At 37.2% G+C, this 17504-nt stretch overlaps 1 protein-coding gene across 1 annotated transcript in view; it reads right to left on the reverse strand.

Annotated features, from left to right (window-relative positions):
* The window catches only part of MAP4 (microtubule associated protein 4), a 146441-nt gene that overhangs the window by 48410 nt on the left and 80527 nt on the right, over positions 1–17504 (reverse strand). Inside the window, 2 exon segments of the mRNA XM_072941191.1 lie at positions 595–708; positions 2308–2430. Of these exon segments, the coding sequence (XP_072797292.1) occupies positions 595–708; positions 2308–2430 (237 nt within the window).

Consider the following 17504-nt stretch of genomic DNA (forward strand, 5'->3'; position numbering starts at 1 on the left):
CCCATGTGACGTATGCCGCACTTGTTAATAAACTATTTGTTTTTTTCCCCTTATTAATCGGTCTTTTTATTAGAGTCTCAACTGAAAACCTAAGAAGGCAGAGGTAAAGTTTTGCCTGCCAGACAGCATCTTGGCCATGTTCATGTTAAAACTTATACAAAACCCGGAATGAGGATACTACTAGTTGATAACTAAGATCTGTTAAATGTTTACTATGTACCAGACACTACGTGCTTTTACATAATTTTATTTAATCATCACCACATCTTTAAGGTAAGAACCAGTGTTGGCCCCATTTGATAGATAAGGAAACCAAAGTTTAGGGAGGACATAACTTGACCAAGGCCATGAGCTAGTAAAATGTAGACAGAGAATCTGGCCTAGGATATAGGATTCAAGATCCCATAAGAGGAGGTGAGCAGACCCCGAGCAGCCCAATTGTGAATTCTCTCCTGTGATTAATCTAGGAAGAGCCTTATCAGAGCCAGAGACCCTAAACATGGTTTTGCCTAGTGGTTAACTTCAAAGGTGATAGGTGAAAGGCAATATTAATTGTTCGGAGTTAAGAAATAAATCCAGCTGGAGAAGTCATACCATAACTGTCTTTCAGGGGATCATTTTGTTCTGTAAATGATGAAGTACTGGTTGTTCCACTGGGGAGAAAGAGCAAATCTTCCAGGCCATCATCATGGTGCATCTTAAAGGGATCTGGAATAAGGAAGGAATTTAACTAAGAAGATTAGCACTCCTTATTATCTTATGATGAATAATGATGAGTTACATGTGTGTTGTCAACAGTAAGTTAAATAAGTTGAGATAACGTGTGGCTGAACATGGTAAGAAACCAAACAGTCATTAATTCATTTGTTACAAGTTAAAAATGAGTAATCTCACATCCTGTAAGATTTGATTATCCAACAAAAACTAAAAGCACAACTAATGCTCAAGTCTATAATGCTTAACCACATGGCTGTTGACTGGAGGCCTCTGTTCCTCCCCCATGTGTGCCTTTCCACAGTAGCTGGGTGAGTAAACCCACTGTGGTCAACATGGAGACTGCAATGTCTTTTGTAACCTAATCCTAGAAATGGCATACCATTATTTCTGTCATCTATTCTATTGGTCACACAGACCAAGCCTGGTATAACATGGGAGGCAACTACAGAAGGGTGTGAATACCAGGAGGTGGTGATCACTGGAACCATCTTGGAGGTTGGCTACCATGCCTGACTTTCAGGACATTATACTCATCTGGGTTTTCTCCAACCCAAACTGGTCATTCCTGTGACATTACCCTTGCTGGTTCCTCTTCTTCCTGCCTTGAATTAGTAATTAAATACTACTCACAAAGAAAAGCCCTGGCCGAGACGGCATTACTGATAAATTCTACCAAACATTTAAAGAATGAAAACCAATACTTCATAAATACTTCCAAAATAGATTCCATTTATATGAAATTTCCAGAATAGATAAATTTATGGAGACAGAAAGTAGATTAGTGGTTGCTTAGGGGAGAGGCAGATAAGGAGACAGGTGGTGATATACCTAAACAGTACTGGGTTTCTTTTTGAGGTGATACAAATATTCTAAAATAGACTCTGGTGATGGCTATATATACATGTAAATACACTAAAATCCACTAAATTGTACACTTTACACTTGCAATGGGTGAACTGTATGATATGTGGATTATATTTCAAAAAAGCTGTTTTTAAAAAATTACGTATGTCTAGGATAGCCAATAACTGGAGAATGGTACAAAGCATCAAGTATTAGATCATTTGGAACCAGTTATGAGCACCTTATAAATTAGATGGCAAAAAAGAAGCCATACACAACTGGAAACAAATACCCTGGGCTCTCAACTAGGTTACCTCTGACATGGAGGTATCAATGCTACTACTGCTTTGAGGTCCTTCTGCAATCTAGCCATCCCACCACTTCCAGCTCTAGGCAACTACAGTTATGCTTTTTTTTTCTTTGTCTCTATAAACTAGTTTGAATTTTATAGAAATTGTGTATATTAGTTTTCCCTTTTGTCAAATGAGGATAATATATATGTGGCAGAGTTAAATGAATTTCAGTTAATGTACTCAAAACAGGTTCTGAAGGGGAGAGGAATAGAGGGGTACCTGTCTCAGAAGAAGGGACAAATTAGAGAGAAGGGTCAACTAAATGTTCGGGGGAAATAATTATACCTTGGTTGTGTTTACTGAGTTGAAATGTTTTACTTGAGTAGTGATTGTGGCCTTTTCACGTTTATGTGATAGTTCACATTCAGCATTCATGAGCAAGCCTTCCACTTACCAGTCTGGATAGGATTCACCACCTGCTCGGGTTCAAAGCAAAAGTTTGTATCTTCTGGCCAGTTCTGATTGTTTTGATAGCCCTGATAGGCCATTTTCTCTTCAAGGAATTCAGTTGGAGACCCTTCAAATAGAAACAGGAAACAAAAATTATAAGGTACCACTGTTTTCCCCTCCACTAGAGTTGAGTTTCTACAAGTATTACAGCTACTACAATATAACACTATCATACCTGGATAGTGCCTCTGAAGAAAACCTTTTTAAAAAAATTTTTAAGATAGAAGGAAATAATCAAAGAATTGGAAGCATTAAGGTTGCCATAAGATTAAACATACTGCAGAAGGACTTCTGGTGACGTACACATGAAAAAATTGATGAATCTTATCCACCAAAATATAAGTATAAAATTGGACAAACTGTCAAAGGTAATCACTTCAATTTTTTGGAATTGGAATTTTTTAAAAAGTCAGATCTAAATAAATGGAGAAATATACCATGTTCATCAATGCAAGACTCAGTATTGTTAAGATGGCTATACTCAAACTGACCAATACATTCAAGGCAATTATAATTTTTTAAAAAATCCAAGCAGAATTTTTGAAAGATATCAGCTCACTCCATAATTGGTATGGAAGTGCAAAAAACAGAATAGCTAAAATAATTTTGAAGATAATCAAGTTGGAAGAGTTAGAGTACTTGATTTCAAAAGTTACAATAAATGTACAGAAACCAAGTCATTGTGGTAAGGGCCAAACATTAGATAAATAGAACAGAACAGAATTCTGACAAAACCTACACAGTTGTGGTCAATTGATTTTTAATAAAGGTGCCTTTCAATGGGGGAAAGGATACTTTTTTCAACAAATGGTACAGAAACAATTGGACACTTAACTCACACTATATATAAAAACTAACTCCAAATAGATTAGACCTAAATGTAAGGAGTTAAAACTAAAAAAAACAAAAAAACAAAAAAACAAATAAACAAACAAAAAAAGTTGTAGTAGAAAACAGGAGAAAATTCTCTGTGACCTTGGATTAGACAAAGATTTCTTGGAAATGTCACCAAAACAATCCATAAAAGGAAAAAAATGATAAACTAAACATCATCAAAATGTGTAACTCTTGTTTTCCCAAGATACCATTAAGAAAATGAAATGAGAAGCCAGGCTGGGGGGAAATATTTACAAATCATCAATCTAAGAAAGGACCTATACACAGAAGAAACATTGGCACATACAGTGTTTGTTCAAAACAGTGTATAGGCATTTAATGTGGGGAAATAGCTATTTCACCCTTTTTGTTTAGTTTTATTTACACTTGCAATGAACAATGGGTACAGTTTTTGTTTCCTGTTTCCCTGATTTTAGTAATAAAAAGTTGAGACTTGTAATAAGGAAATCTCTTACACAACAATTATAAGACAAACAACTCAATTTTCATCAAAGAAAATATACAGATGGGTAATATACACATGAAAACCTCATCATCATGAATCATTAGGGAAATGCAAATTAAAATCACTATGAGATGCTACTACAGAACCACCAAAATGGCTATAATCAAAAGCCCTGAAAATACCAAGAGTTTGTAAGGATGTAGAGAAACAAAAGCCTCTCTCATTCCTGGAGAGAATGTAAAATGGTACAGCTACTTCAGAAAAATAGTTTGACAGCTTTCTTTGCTTTTTTAAAATAACAGGTTAATTGAAATGTAAATTCAAACAACCTAACCTACCACCTAAAAGAATTAGAAAAGGAAGAACAAACAAAACCTAAAGTCATCAGAAGGAAATAATAAAGATCAGGGAGGAAATAAATAAAAAGGAGATAAAAAAAAAAAAGAAAAAAAATCAATCAAACCAAGAGCTGGTTTTTTGAGAGTAAACAAAATCGACAAGCCTCTTGCAAAGCTCACCAAGAAGAAAAGAGAGAGAACACAAATAAAGAAAATAAGAAATGAAAATGCAAAAATTACAACCAACACCACAGAAATGCAAAAAATTGTAAGAGAATAGTATGAACAAGTACATGACAACAAACTGGACAACCTAGAAGAAATGGACAAGTTTCTAGAAAGATACAGTCCATCAAAACTGAATCAAAAAGAAACAGACAATTTGAACAAACCAATCATCAGAAGTGAAATAGAATCAGCATCTAAAAACCTCCCTTCAAACAGAAGTCCAGGATCAGATGGCTTCACTGGGGAATTCTATCAAACACACAAAGAACACATACCAATGCTTCCCAAACTCTACCAAAACTCATTCTATGAAGCCACCATCACCCTGATACCAAAACCAGACAGGACACTACCAAAAAAGAAAATTGCAGGCCAATATTATTGATGAACATAAATGCAAAAATTCTCAACAAAATATTAGCCAACAGAATCCGACAACACATAAAAAAGGCCATACAATGGTGAAAAGACAGTCTTTAGCAAGTGGTGTTGGAAAGGCTGGACAAGCCCCATGTAAATCAATGAAATTAGAACGTTCCCTTCACACCATACACAAAAATACTCAAAATGGCTTAAAAACTTAAACGTAGGACAAGACACTACAAAACTCCTAGATGAAAACATAGGCAAAACATTTTCTGACATAAATCTTAGCAATGTCCTCCTAGGGCAGTCTACCAAGGCAATAGAAATAAAAGTAAAAATAAACAAATGGAACCTAATTAAACTTACAAGCTTAAAAAAAAAAAAGAATTTCAGCTATTTAAAAAAAAACTTACAAGCTTTTGCACAGCAAAGGAAACTATAAACAAAACAAAAAGAAAACCTACGGAATGGGAAAAAAATATTTGCAAACTATGCGACTGACAAAGGTTTAATCTCCAGAATATACAGATAGTTCATACAACTCAAGTACAGGTTTTTGTGTGGACATATGTTTTCAATTCTATCGGGTACACATGCCTAGCAGTTGAATTGCTAGGTGATAGAGCAATTCTATGTTTAACATTCTGAGGATCAGCCAAACTTTTCCAAAATGGTTGTACCATTTTACAATCTCATCAGCAATGTATGATGGCTTCATCAAAACCTGTTATTATGTGTCTTTTTTAGCCATTCTAGATAAAGGTGTGAAGTGGTATCTCATCATGGTTTTGATTTGCATTTCCTTGAGAACTAATGATGTTATGTATTATTTCATGTGCTTATATAAGATCATGTATATGTTTTCCCTCCAAAGAATGTCTATTCAAATAATTTTCCCATTTTTAAATTGAGCTACTTGTTTTTTTTTTTAATCATTGAAATGTGAGGTTCACTTTCTTGATGAGCACAAAGTTTTTAATTTTGATGGAGTCTAGTTTATCTAATGTTTTTGGTCACTTGTGCTTTTGGTGTCATAACCAAGAAACCACTGGTTTGGTTTCTGTAGGATTAGTGTCTACAATAGCAAGTACTCAAGTAAGTGTTGCTACTGGAGTTTAAAGAAAGATCATATAGCATGGCCATGGGATGATATGGAGTACTTACCATATGAGATTAGAACTTAATTGGACCTGGAAGGATAGTTAGGAGGATGTAATTAAATAGGGTTGGGAGACTGAGAAAGAGACAAAGTGGAGAAGATATCCAGTAGAGCAAAACAGGAGTTAAGACCATGGGTGTAAGAATGGGAAAGTAAGGAGCACACCAACTTGGCTGGAACACACTTACGGGGGGCAGCAGTTCTTCAGAGAGGGCAGCTAGAGCATAGCTAAGGTGTCAAAGGCCAAACAGAGTAGCCTCCAAGATTTGTCTGCATCCCTTCTAAAGGGAACCACCGTGGTCCCTTCCAGGTGGTCCTGGTGTGGCTGTTCATAGTGGTATTTTGCTTTCCTGGCCAAACAAGTACACTTGTAACTCAAGCTGACCCAAAGTCCTCTGGGGAAATCTGATATATAGATATTTTGGATCTTGAGCCATAAGGATATACCTGGACTGCTGGTAGCCATTTTTCCCACCTTGAAAGAACCTGCCTGAGAATGAAGCCAAGGAGGTGGGAAAGAGAGGGAAGAGTAGAAAAGAGGGAGGAAAGGTGGGAGGGTGGAGAAGGGGGAGGAGAGAGCAAGAAAGAAAGACTTTTGAGCCAAAGATTAAATGCTTTACATATTAAAAAAAAAAATCTACCTGTAGGAAGCCAACAAAGATATATAACTGCATTGTCAAGTTCTTATAATGGTAGATAAATTGAGGAAATAACCTAAAAAGTAAGAAATATACATTTTGTGTAGAGCTGCCTGAAGGTTTCTTCATAGGATAGAAAAGAAATCTAAATTAGAAAAAAAAAATACGATATAAAGAAAGGAAACTGGACTTCAAGAGATCTAGGTTCCAGTCCTGGTTTTGTCACTTAACTGTGGGTGTAAACTTGAGAATTTTAGAGCCACAAACTATTCATCTATAGTAACACACACACACACACTAGAGTTGGGCTACATAATTTTTAAAATGCACTTTAATTCTAAATTTTGAGACCTTTCATTTATCTATTCACTGTTATACCCCTCAAAATCCTGGTAAAATACAACTTATACATAAGTACTCAGTAGTTACTGGATAAATGAAAGTATTGGTCATTTGCTTAAGCCAGAAAAATTGCAGTGACTCAAAGAACAAACCTTTCTTTTTTGTGTCTTTGGGAAGATTCACAAATGGCATATGGAGGAGGAAAGAAGAAAAAATAGTAAAAGATAAATAAATAGTTCTTAAAATTAGCAAATATATTTTTAAAACAGTAAGATTTTTGTAGGATTAATTTATCTCAGTTCTCAAATAACAAAGACACAAATGTAGTAATACAGCCCATTCTGGATTATTAAAGAGAAATCAACCAGAAAACAGATTTCTCTGATGTTCCAAGGTTGAAGCTGGGACTCCCTCTAACTGATTCAGTAGTACTGTGAGCAACAGTCTCAAAACATGATCTTCGCCTAGCTTCAAGAATAGTTTTTCTTTTCCCCTTCTTAATTGTTATTAAATATTCTAGTAAGTCTGTAGCAGTGTTCAAATAACAACAGGAAGAGAGGGAAGGAGGGATACAGGGAAGGAGGCAGAGTAAACAAGCAAGCAAAGGGTTGGACACCAGCCAAGATTCTTGAGTTCTTGACCCTGCTCTGCTGAAGGCTAACCATGTGAATTTAGGACAGCCTTTTTATCTCTCCTGGTCTCAGTAATGACCTCTAAGCATATCTGTTCAGTTTAGAGTTACAATAATAAAAAAACATTTTATCAATAATTTTATATTCCATAGGAAAGTACTAGGACTTCAATCTTTGAATTACTGCCTAGTTAGAGAAGGTGTACCTACCATCTGTTATTTCAAAGCTAATGAAGACAATCTATTTAGGGCTTCAATACAACAAATGCCTCTCAGGAAATAATAATGCGAATGTTGGGTGCTGATCTAATACCCGTCCCTCATCTACTGAAATGCACCCATACTGGGCTTATTCCCTAACTCTAACAGGAAAGCCGTATCTGGGGACAGGCTAGTCCCCTCGTGGCCCCTGAAGCCCGTGCTTCTTCATCCTTTTGCCTCTGCTCACGTGATCAGTCTCTGTCTGAACGCCTGCCTGTGTACCCCACATCCCAAAGCCATGACCTAGGTCAAAGCTTCCACAGAGCCTCTCTCAGAACTTTAATGCTCATTTTCCTCTTCTTAACTCTTTCAACATTTGTTGTTCCTAAGAAACAATCTGGTCCTTAAACACATACTTATTAGTTTTTTTAAAAAAATTCTTAAACCTTTAAGTATTCTATGTTCATCATTTAAAAATTCATTATTTAACATCTATGAATCTTTGGGGGGGGCTGCAGGGGAGGTAATTAGGCTTATTTTATTTATTTTTAGAGGAGGTACTGGGGATGGAACCCAGGACCTCATGCATGCTAAGCATGTGCTCTACCACTTGAGCTATACCCTTTTCCCTAATATGTATAAATCTTATTTTTCCACATCATTAATGTTTCTTTAAAAAGCAAAGACTGTGGTTTGATGATTTTATTTCTTCATAATGCCCAGCTCACTGCATGGCACAGAATAGTATTCAATAAATAAGTCACTATCAAAATTATCACAAGGTATTATTCTGGACTGCATGGTTAAATTAATAAATTCACAGTATACACCAAAACTTCTTGGAAAGTGATTTACATTTAGTATAAAAAGCATAAAGAACCCCAGAAAAATTTAAGCAATAGCCTATCATTTCTAAAATAAACTTTAAAAGGCTGTGATTCTACTTACATTTCCTTACTCTGTGGTTAAAAAGCACAGTTTTTAATCAGAGAAGTGGGTACATTTTCCTCACACATTCTGCAGAAGGAACATGCATGTCTGGTCCTCTTCTGCACGCTGGTGCTGCAGCCCAGCCTAGACAGGCTTGCCCATGAGCAACATTCAGAACAGCCTCTGGCCAACAGTGTCATTAATGAGCATGTTTCGCAGAGGATCCCTCCCACATCTTCACTCGGTATTACTGACCTAGATTTCCTTCCTAAAATTCCACAGCAAAAGCAGGAAAAAACTCTCTTGCAGAAACAACAGCCTTCAGAATAAAAATATTTTTAGCATAATTACAATCTACTCAGAGAGTCTATTTCAGTAAAAGAATGAAAACTGAAATTTAAAACAAGAAGCAACTTATATAATGCAATGGAAACAATCCTAGATACCTTGGTTCTCCTATAAAATAAAATGGGAAAAAACAGTGACCAGTGTTTATTTTTGTGAAATTGGAAGTATTTAACAGAAAAGGCAAATGGCTAAATATTTAAAGTAGCAATTAATCAAGGAGTAATATCTATATATCAAAGCCAGAATAATTCTATCAGGTAAGATCCACTCCAGGTGCACGACAGACCAATGAATTTTAATAAATATGAGAAGCTCATCAATATGGTTTCAGATTCTACACTGCAAAAAACCTGTAAGAAACAACCACTTGTCAAGTCAAGTTTTGAGGTCAAATCAAAGAATATCCACAGTTACCTGAAAAAAGACTATCAAAATACTCCTCTTATCTGTGAAATATGTTTTTTCATATACTTCAACTCAAACATACTGTGACAGATTAAATGCAGCTGTCTTTTATTAAACCAGACATGAAAGAAATTTAGAAAAATGTAAAACAACACTAGCCTTCTTACTAATTTTTTTAGAAAAGTATACTTATGAAAAATGTTAACATTAACATATAATTAATTTGTTATTTTAAAATATTTTGAAATCTCTCAGTTTTAATATCCATTTTGATCAATATTGAAAGATACAACCCATATAAACAAAAGATCTCTGGGGTCCTTAATACTTTTGTAAATGGCTTTATTGAGGTACAACTGATACGCAGTACTGTACATATTTAAAGTGTACAATCTGATACATTTTGCCTATGTATGTATGCCATTGCCGCAAGACAGAGAACACATCCATCACTCTCAAAAGTTTCCCAATGTTTAAGCATGAGAAGTGGCCTTGATACCAAAAAGTTTGAGGACTATGCCTTAAGAGTATTTTAGAGATATTTTCCCTCTAGAGAATTCTGCTATTTATCCAGCGTCAAGTAAAAATATAAAGCAGCAAAGAAGAGTATGAAAGACTAAGGTCCTAATCCAGCTCTTTGGAGAGACCTTAGTCAACTCATTTAATTCCTTCAAACCTCAATATTCTCACCTATATCATCAAAGCATTGTACCAGTATCTGGTACCTAAGCTCCCTTCCACTTATAAAATATGTCCATTAGTCCACACCTCTACCCTCATGTGTTACTATCAAACTTCTAGCCTCTTCCCCCAATACCTCCCCCTCCTTCCCCCAGAGTCAAGAAGTCTAAGACAAAGTTCAGGCCTCACTATGTTTCTGTGACAGAAATTTAACCATCTGAGAAATGAGAAAACATGTAATAATAATATTTCATTAAGGACTAAACCGAATGATGAAGATGTTTAAATTACATGGAAAGAGAAGTAAGAAAATGAATGCTGGCAAGAGGGCTTCACGGACAAGATAGGGAGCAATCTTTAAATATGATATTTTCCATTACTGTTGACATTGTAAGTAACACATGTCAGAATGTCTTAGGTTATTATTACAAAGATGAAACAAAACTGACCAGGAAATACATATACTGATTATGGAATGATAAAGCAATTGTGGCAAAATGCTATTGATTGGTGAATCTGAAAAAACATACAGAAGTTCTTTGTTTTATTTATTCTTTTCTTCATTTATCTGCATATCTGCAATTATTTCAAAATAAAAATTTAAGTACTTCTAGTTCAATTTTCTAAAAATAGGGGAAAAAATGACAAAAGAAAGCTAACTCCTTTTCTATACCCCCCCCAAAAGTTCCCAAAGCCAAGTCCACTTTCAATAATAAAACTGGGGGAGGATATAGCTCAAGTGGTAGAGTTCATGTTCAGCAAGCACAAGGTCCTGGGTTCAATCCCCAGTACCTCCATTGAAAAAAATTAATAAATAAACCTAATTACCTCTCTCTGTAAAAAACCAAAACCAAAATAAAACAAAAACCCACAGAAAAACAAAGCAAAAATCAAAAATAAAATAAAATAGATTTAAATGCTCATGTTCGACTATATTAGGATGTCTTTCTCCTTCGTACTACATAGGCAAAAATTCCACCAACCTTCCTGATTTGAAATTAATCATACTTGACCACACCTAAAATGGCTGGAGACTTTTTTTAAAAAAAAGACTTCCCAAGTTCTAACAATATTTGAAAACACTGAAGCATTGAAGATCTCAACCAGGAAAGAGATGATGACTTTGAGTTAACAGTTTCTTCGTGTTTTGCTTCAAACAGAAATCCTGCAGGATGCGCCCCAGAGTGGGCACAGGTGAAGGATGCCACTGTGAGCCATAATCCAGCCTAAGTCAGCAACAGTTTAGCTATAAACACTACACTGTTTTCAGCTGTTCCTTCTAACTCTCAAGACACTAGACTTACTATCATACTGAAATGTACATTGTTCCTATAAAAAAATGTGTCTCTATACAATTTTCTTTCTCATTCTCCAAAGAGGTTGTTACATATACTCTCTTTTCCAGCATCCTCTCATCCCAACATACAAACTCTTAGTTTATAGAAAATAAATAAATCTACTGCAAACTGACCTACGTGAGTCCATCATTACTTGTTTCCTATTTCTGAGGGAGGTATAATCCTCCACCTTTATGTTCTTTTTAATTTGGGATGGGGGGAGCCTGCCCAACTAGAGAACATGAGAAATGCGCATCATTCTCGTTTCTAAGAGCAGCCTTTATACAAGTATGCCCTTTATCATTTCCCTTGCCATCCAGTCCTCCAACCTCCTAGACTTGCTTTTTTAAAATCCCTTTTGTCCTCTTCTGGTTATAAGCACAATTAAGTTTCAGCATTTTAAAAACAAACAAAATCCAAACTGTATTAAAGAAAAAAAATTCCCTATAGAAGAATCTATGGATTAAAGGAAATTTAGATTTCAACCCAGTTATTAAAAACAAATGAGATAATGGAAGAAATATTGGTGAACTGCGTACTGATTGGACATTTGATATGAACTGGTGTGTGTGTGTGTGTGTGGGTGTGTGTGAATGGTAATGCAATCATGTTTTAAAAAGGAATGCATTTTTAGAGATGCAGACTGATAATAAAGACGATAATATGATGTCTGAGATTTGCTTCAAAAAACAACATCTAGGGTTGGGTGGAGGGACTGAGAGTGGGATAGATGAAATCAGATTGCCCATCTGTTCAACAAGTCAAACAACTGACTAGAGTCTGTGCCTCTAGTCTGACTTTCTTACTAGCACAAAACATGTTCACATTATTCCCTGGTTTAAAACTCTTCAGTGTTTCCCTGTGACCTACAGATTACAGAGCAAATTTATCACACAAGATTTTATACAAGCCAGTCTTAAATAATATTGTCAAGACAACAAGCATAATAAACCATGACTGTCATGTACCTGTGGTATGAGATATAACTAGCCACCCTAAGTAGAGAGATGTAAAAATTTGGCTCTTTTCAGACAAAACAAGAATTAAAACATTCCCTCAGAATGTCAATAACTCATAATAAACCCCATTTCTATGTTGACATTCTATTAAACAAGGTATATAAATGACAGTATTCAAATTTTGGTAGGTGTTAAGTTTTTAGTTTAAAGCCATAAAAACAATTTACAAGTAACCATAACCAAAATTCAACTGTGGTAGAAACCACATGTGAACATTAAACTGCATTCATGTCCACAGATCCTATTTCAATGAATTCTACTCATTCTACCAACTTATTTCAGACAACTATGGATAACTGACATTCCAGCTCTAAACTGAAGATGCAAAAACCACTTTCCCAAGTAGGGCAAATTATTCATAGGTATTTAACATTCTTATTAAGGAATTTTGATTTGGAACACTAAAACACACACAAATCAAGAAGGAAATTAATGTCCAAACATTTATTCCCTTTCTTTTTCTAGTTCCTCAGATTATGAAGGATTTCTTCACACTCTGATAAGAAGTTTGTCAGCAGAGTGTGTCCCTGGAAGGGTCTGGTTTCCCACTCCTTCTGAACCCTTCTTCCCCCTGACCTAGAGCCAAATGTGTAGTGACATCTTCCACCCTAGTCCAGCTAAATTTCAATCCCATCTCCTCTCAACACACAGCCGGAAGCACATTTCTTCCCTCCTCTGCCTCACATCCTGTTACCATACAAGAGGGAGGCAAGACCAAATCTGCCAGAATCCTCCTAGAACTGATCAACCTCTGCTTTGCTGGTTTTCTAATGCTGAGTAAAAAGATACCATGGCAGGCACTTGAAGCAATAGCTTTCTCTCTGCTCTGAAAAAATGCAATGAAAACTCAAGTGTTAAGTCTTTTGCACCTTCTGGTCATCACCGTGGACCATTCATTAGCAGGCTGTGTTAACAGTGCATTCAAACACACACCAGATCTTCAGAAGAGGGGTCCACCAGTGCCCTAGCAGGTGATCAAATTTCTTGAATGCAAATGAAGGTATCCTTTACTCAACCATTCAGAATTTCACATTTATCCATTTCAGTTGGTGGACCAGGTCAAATTGCAGTTTTCCTTTAACTAAGTTGAATGGATCAAACATAACAAAGATATCAACAATTTAATGCTCTCTTGAGCTGTACTCATTTATTCATTCAAGTATTTACAGGAGGTTCCAGGGATAAAGCAGTGAATAAAATGTGCCTGGCTCCAATGTGTGTTCTTCTCTTCTTGCTTCTATGGTGCTCTGCTGGTATGTGGGACATCAAATGATGCTCACCCCCAACCTTCGTTCAGGGGCACCCCACAGTTGGCTGTGCCACTCCAGCCAACTCCTAGTGAGTTTCCTAAAGAGTTTTGTTGATACCCTTGCCAGGCTCAGCCTGTGGCATCTCAGGAAGTGAGACTACCTGAAGCACTTTACTTTTACCAGCCCTTTATATGCCTGAGTCTTGCCTCAGGGCTACATCAGTTCTTTTATAATATAGCCCATAGTGATGCTGAACATCATGACATTCCAAAAAATATCACACTAGCCCACTATATTAGTATTATGCTAATTGGGTCTGATGAGTAGAAAGTAGCAAATACAAATGCTTTAGTCAGACATATGCAAACTAGAGAATGGGAGATAAACCACAAAATTCAAGGTCCTGTCACATCAATTGAGGGTCTGGAACCAACAGCCCAAAACATGTCAAGATTCCCCTTCCAATGTGAATGATAAATTGCTACAACTTGCGTCACCAACAATGAAAAAAACAGGTATAATGCTTGGTAGGCCTTTTTTGATTTGGGGGGCAACACATACCACATTCCAATGTCCATCTTTAACCCATCTACAAAGTTACCCATGAGGCTGATGGTGTAGCAGAGCGACAGAGCAAGAGAAGGCTCTGCAGCAAGTTTAGGTTGCAGCTCAAGCTGCTTTACCACTGGGCCTTATGATCTAGCAGATCCAATGAAAGTTGAAGTGTCCATGGAATAGGGATATTAAATGGGGCCTCTAACAACCAAGAATAAGAGAATCAGAGACCAGATCTCCGTATTTTTGGAGAAAATCTATACTCTATTCTGCAGACAACTATTCACCTTTTCAAAAATAGCTCCAGGCTTGCTCTTGGGCCTTGGTAGAGACTAAATGCCTAACCATGTATTATAACGTGATCATGTGGCCTCATCATGAACTAGATGCTGCCTCACCCACCGAGCCATAAAGGTGGGCATGCACAGCACCAATCTAGCATTGAGTGGAAACATGTAAGAGACCAAATTCAAGCAGGTCCAAAGATAAGAATAAGTTGCATAAGCAGGTGGCTGAGATTCCCTGCACTCTGACCTCTATTTCTGAGCCCCCTCTCCCTCAACCTATGCTAACAGCCTCCTGAGAGTTCCATATGACCAGCTGACTAGGAAAGAAAAAACCCAAGTCTGCTTTTCATGTGGATCCACCCAATATGCTGGTACAGATGCAGTACTATAGCCCATGTAAAGGTAACGCTGAAGGACAAAAGACGTGGCGAAAGAAAATCCTCCCAGTGGGTGGAACTTTGAGCAGCACATTTGGCAGCCCCTCTGCCTGCAGTGAAAGATGGGCAGAGCACAGATTTACACTGGTTATTTGTGCCCCATGTGACTAATCATTAAATGGCACTCACTTTAAAGGAAGCTCTTAACTAGGTGACAAAATACATACTTTGTGGATGCGAGGCAATCTCTTGCCCCAGCCACCACAGTGTGTCCTCAACAGACCCAGGAAAAAGTGGCCATCATGGCAGGGAGAGAGGCTACGTATGGGGTCGGCAACATGGACATGCCCTAAACAAGGCTGACCTGGCTAAAGTTACTGCCAAGTGTGTCTAAGCTGTTAATGGCAGAGACCCAAACTCAGTACCCTATAGGGTACCACTCCCAGTGAGACCAGTAGCCACCTGGTGGCAAGTTAATTACACTAAACATGCATCATGGTGGGGAATGTAGGAGTGGCTAGGAGGGGCAGAGATTTGTTCTCAATGTCCAAACATGTATTCTGGATATAGATTCGCCTTCTCTGCCTGTAATACTTTGTCTATCACTCATAAAATGCCTGATCCACCATCATAACATTCCACACAGCACTACTTCCAATTAATAAAGTCATTTTACAGCAAAGTGAAAAAATGGGCTCACGTCCATGGAATCAGTTGGTATTAATCATACACCCCATCACCCAGGATGGCTGGCCTAATTAAAAGATGTAATACTTACTGAAAACTCAGTTACAGTTTCAGTTGGGAGATGATACCTTGAAAGAATGGGATAGTGTTTTGAATCAGAGACCCTTACAGGATGCTGTCTCCCCTAGAGCCAGAATATGTGGGTCTGGGAATCAAGGGGAATCACTATTATATCCAATTTCTCATAGAATTTTCACTTCCATTCCTGACAACTTTGAGCTCTGCTAGTTTGAAGGTCTTAGTCCCCAAGGAGGAAATATACCTACCAGCATATACAACAATTCAATTGAATTAGAAAATGAAACTCCTACCTGGCCATTTGGGACTCCTTATTCCACTGAACCAGTAGGCAGAAAAGAAGGTTACTCTACTGGCTGGAATGACTGAGACTCATTATCAAGGGGAAACTGGGTTACTACAACACAATGAAAGCAAGGAGGACTATGTCTGGAACCCAAGGGATTTCTCTGAGGTAACTCTTAATACTTCCATGCCAATAATAAAGACTCATGGAAAACTAGAGCAACTAAAAAAGGGCCAGACTACTGAGGAAAAAGCAAGTTCGAAATTCTGGGTCATTTCTCCACGTAAAGAATTTCAACCAGCTGAGGTTCTGGCTGAGGGCGAGGGAAACTTAAAATGGGTAGTTGAAGATGCAACTGACAGACATAATTCTGGTCTTATGGGTAATTAGAGAAATGAGAACTTTGAGGGTTTTGGATATTTTTTCTTTGTTATACTCTGTGTTTATTTGCATATTCTAACCATTTTCTTCTTTCTTGCCATTATTATAAGTTGTGAAAGGCTAACTTTACAATCAACCTCTTGATAAGAGAATATTCAGTGAACTGTGACTTGGGGAGTGATTAATATACCCAGCAATGGAAAGCATGACTATAGGTACTGAGCATCTCATTTCGGGAAAAGGGCGAAAGCTGCTTCATCGTATGAGAGACAGCTGTATCTTGTTAGATGCAAACGTAAGAGTTGTTCTGCTGATACACGAAAGTTCAACTATATGCAGGAAAGTACATATGGACACTAAGTAGCCAAAGGAGTAGACTATGCCAGTTTCAATTTATTGCCTCTCAGCTCCAAATCCCCCTTTTATTGCCTCACTTGTGATAACGGACCTGAACCCTGTAAACGCTTCTCCTTTGCCAGCTGGCATGATACCAAGGTTAGCAGAGGGTGTTAGAGAAAGAGGTTTCTCTTCCTGCTTCCAGCATGGCTTCCCATCTTCCTGCTCCTGTGCTGCTCCGCTGGTGCAGAACACCACCGGTCCTCATCCTGACATGTTTTAGTGGGCACTCTCATGAGAATCTTCCCAGGCAAGTCCTGCCAGTGGCCACTGCTGCTTCCTGGTGATTCAGCAGTACCTCTGTGTACAACTTCCTGTTTGCCAACATACAATCTCCTCAGCAAACATCTTTACTGTCCAGTGAAGATATTCATGATAAGAATCTGATTTTGGAGGAAGAGGGCACTCTTCCAAATTTTTCTTTCCTTTGTAGTCTGTCTCAGTTCTAGGGGCAGTCCTGGCTCCCCTTATCTATCATTCCTGCATCCTCTAGAGTTCTCTCTATCGCTTAGAAGTTAACTCCCTGCTCAAATTACGACACGGTTTCTGTCACCTGACTGATAGATACCAAGAATTAAATCAGTGAGATGGCTAAGAGAAAATCTTCAAATTTCTCATCATAAGAAAAAAAATTGTGTAAATAAGTGTGGTGATGGATATTAACTAGATTTTTTTGCAGTGATTATTTCACAATATGTAGAATATACGAAATCATTAATATAAACTCACTTATATGGCAATACCTCAATAAAAAATAAAAAATAAAAAACTGTGAGACAGCTTAATTCCACATTACAGATAAAATGGGGGAAAGAACAAGAGATGTTTAATCCGAGGAGAATAAACCATAAGGCACACGCTTATCTCTAACATAAAGTC

Source organism: Vicugna pacos, chromosome 17 (assembly GCF_048564905.1).
Source record: "Vicugna pacos chromosome 17, VicPac4, whole genome shotgun sequence".
In the NCBI taxonomy this organism is placed as follows: Eukaryota; Metazoa; Chordata; class Mammalia; order Artiodactyla; family Camelidae; genus Vicugna; species Vicugna pacos.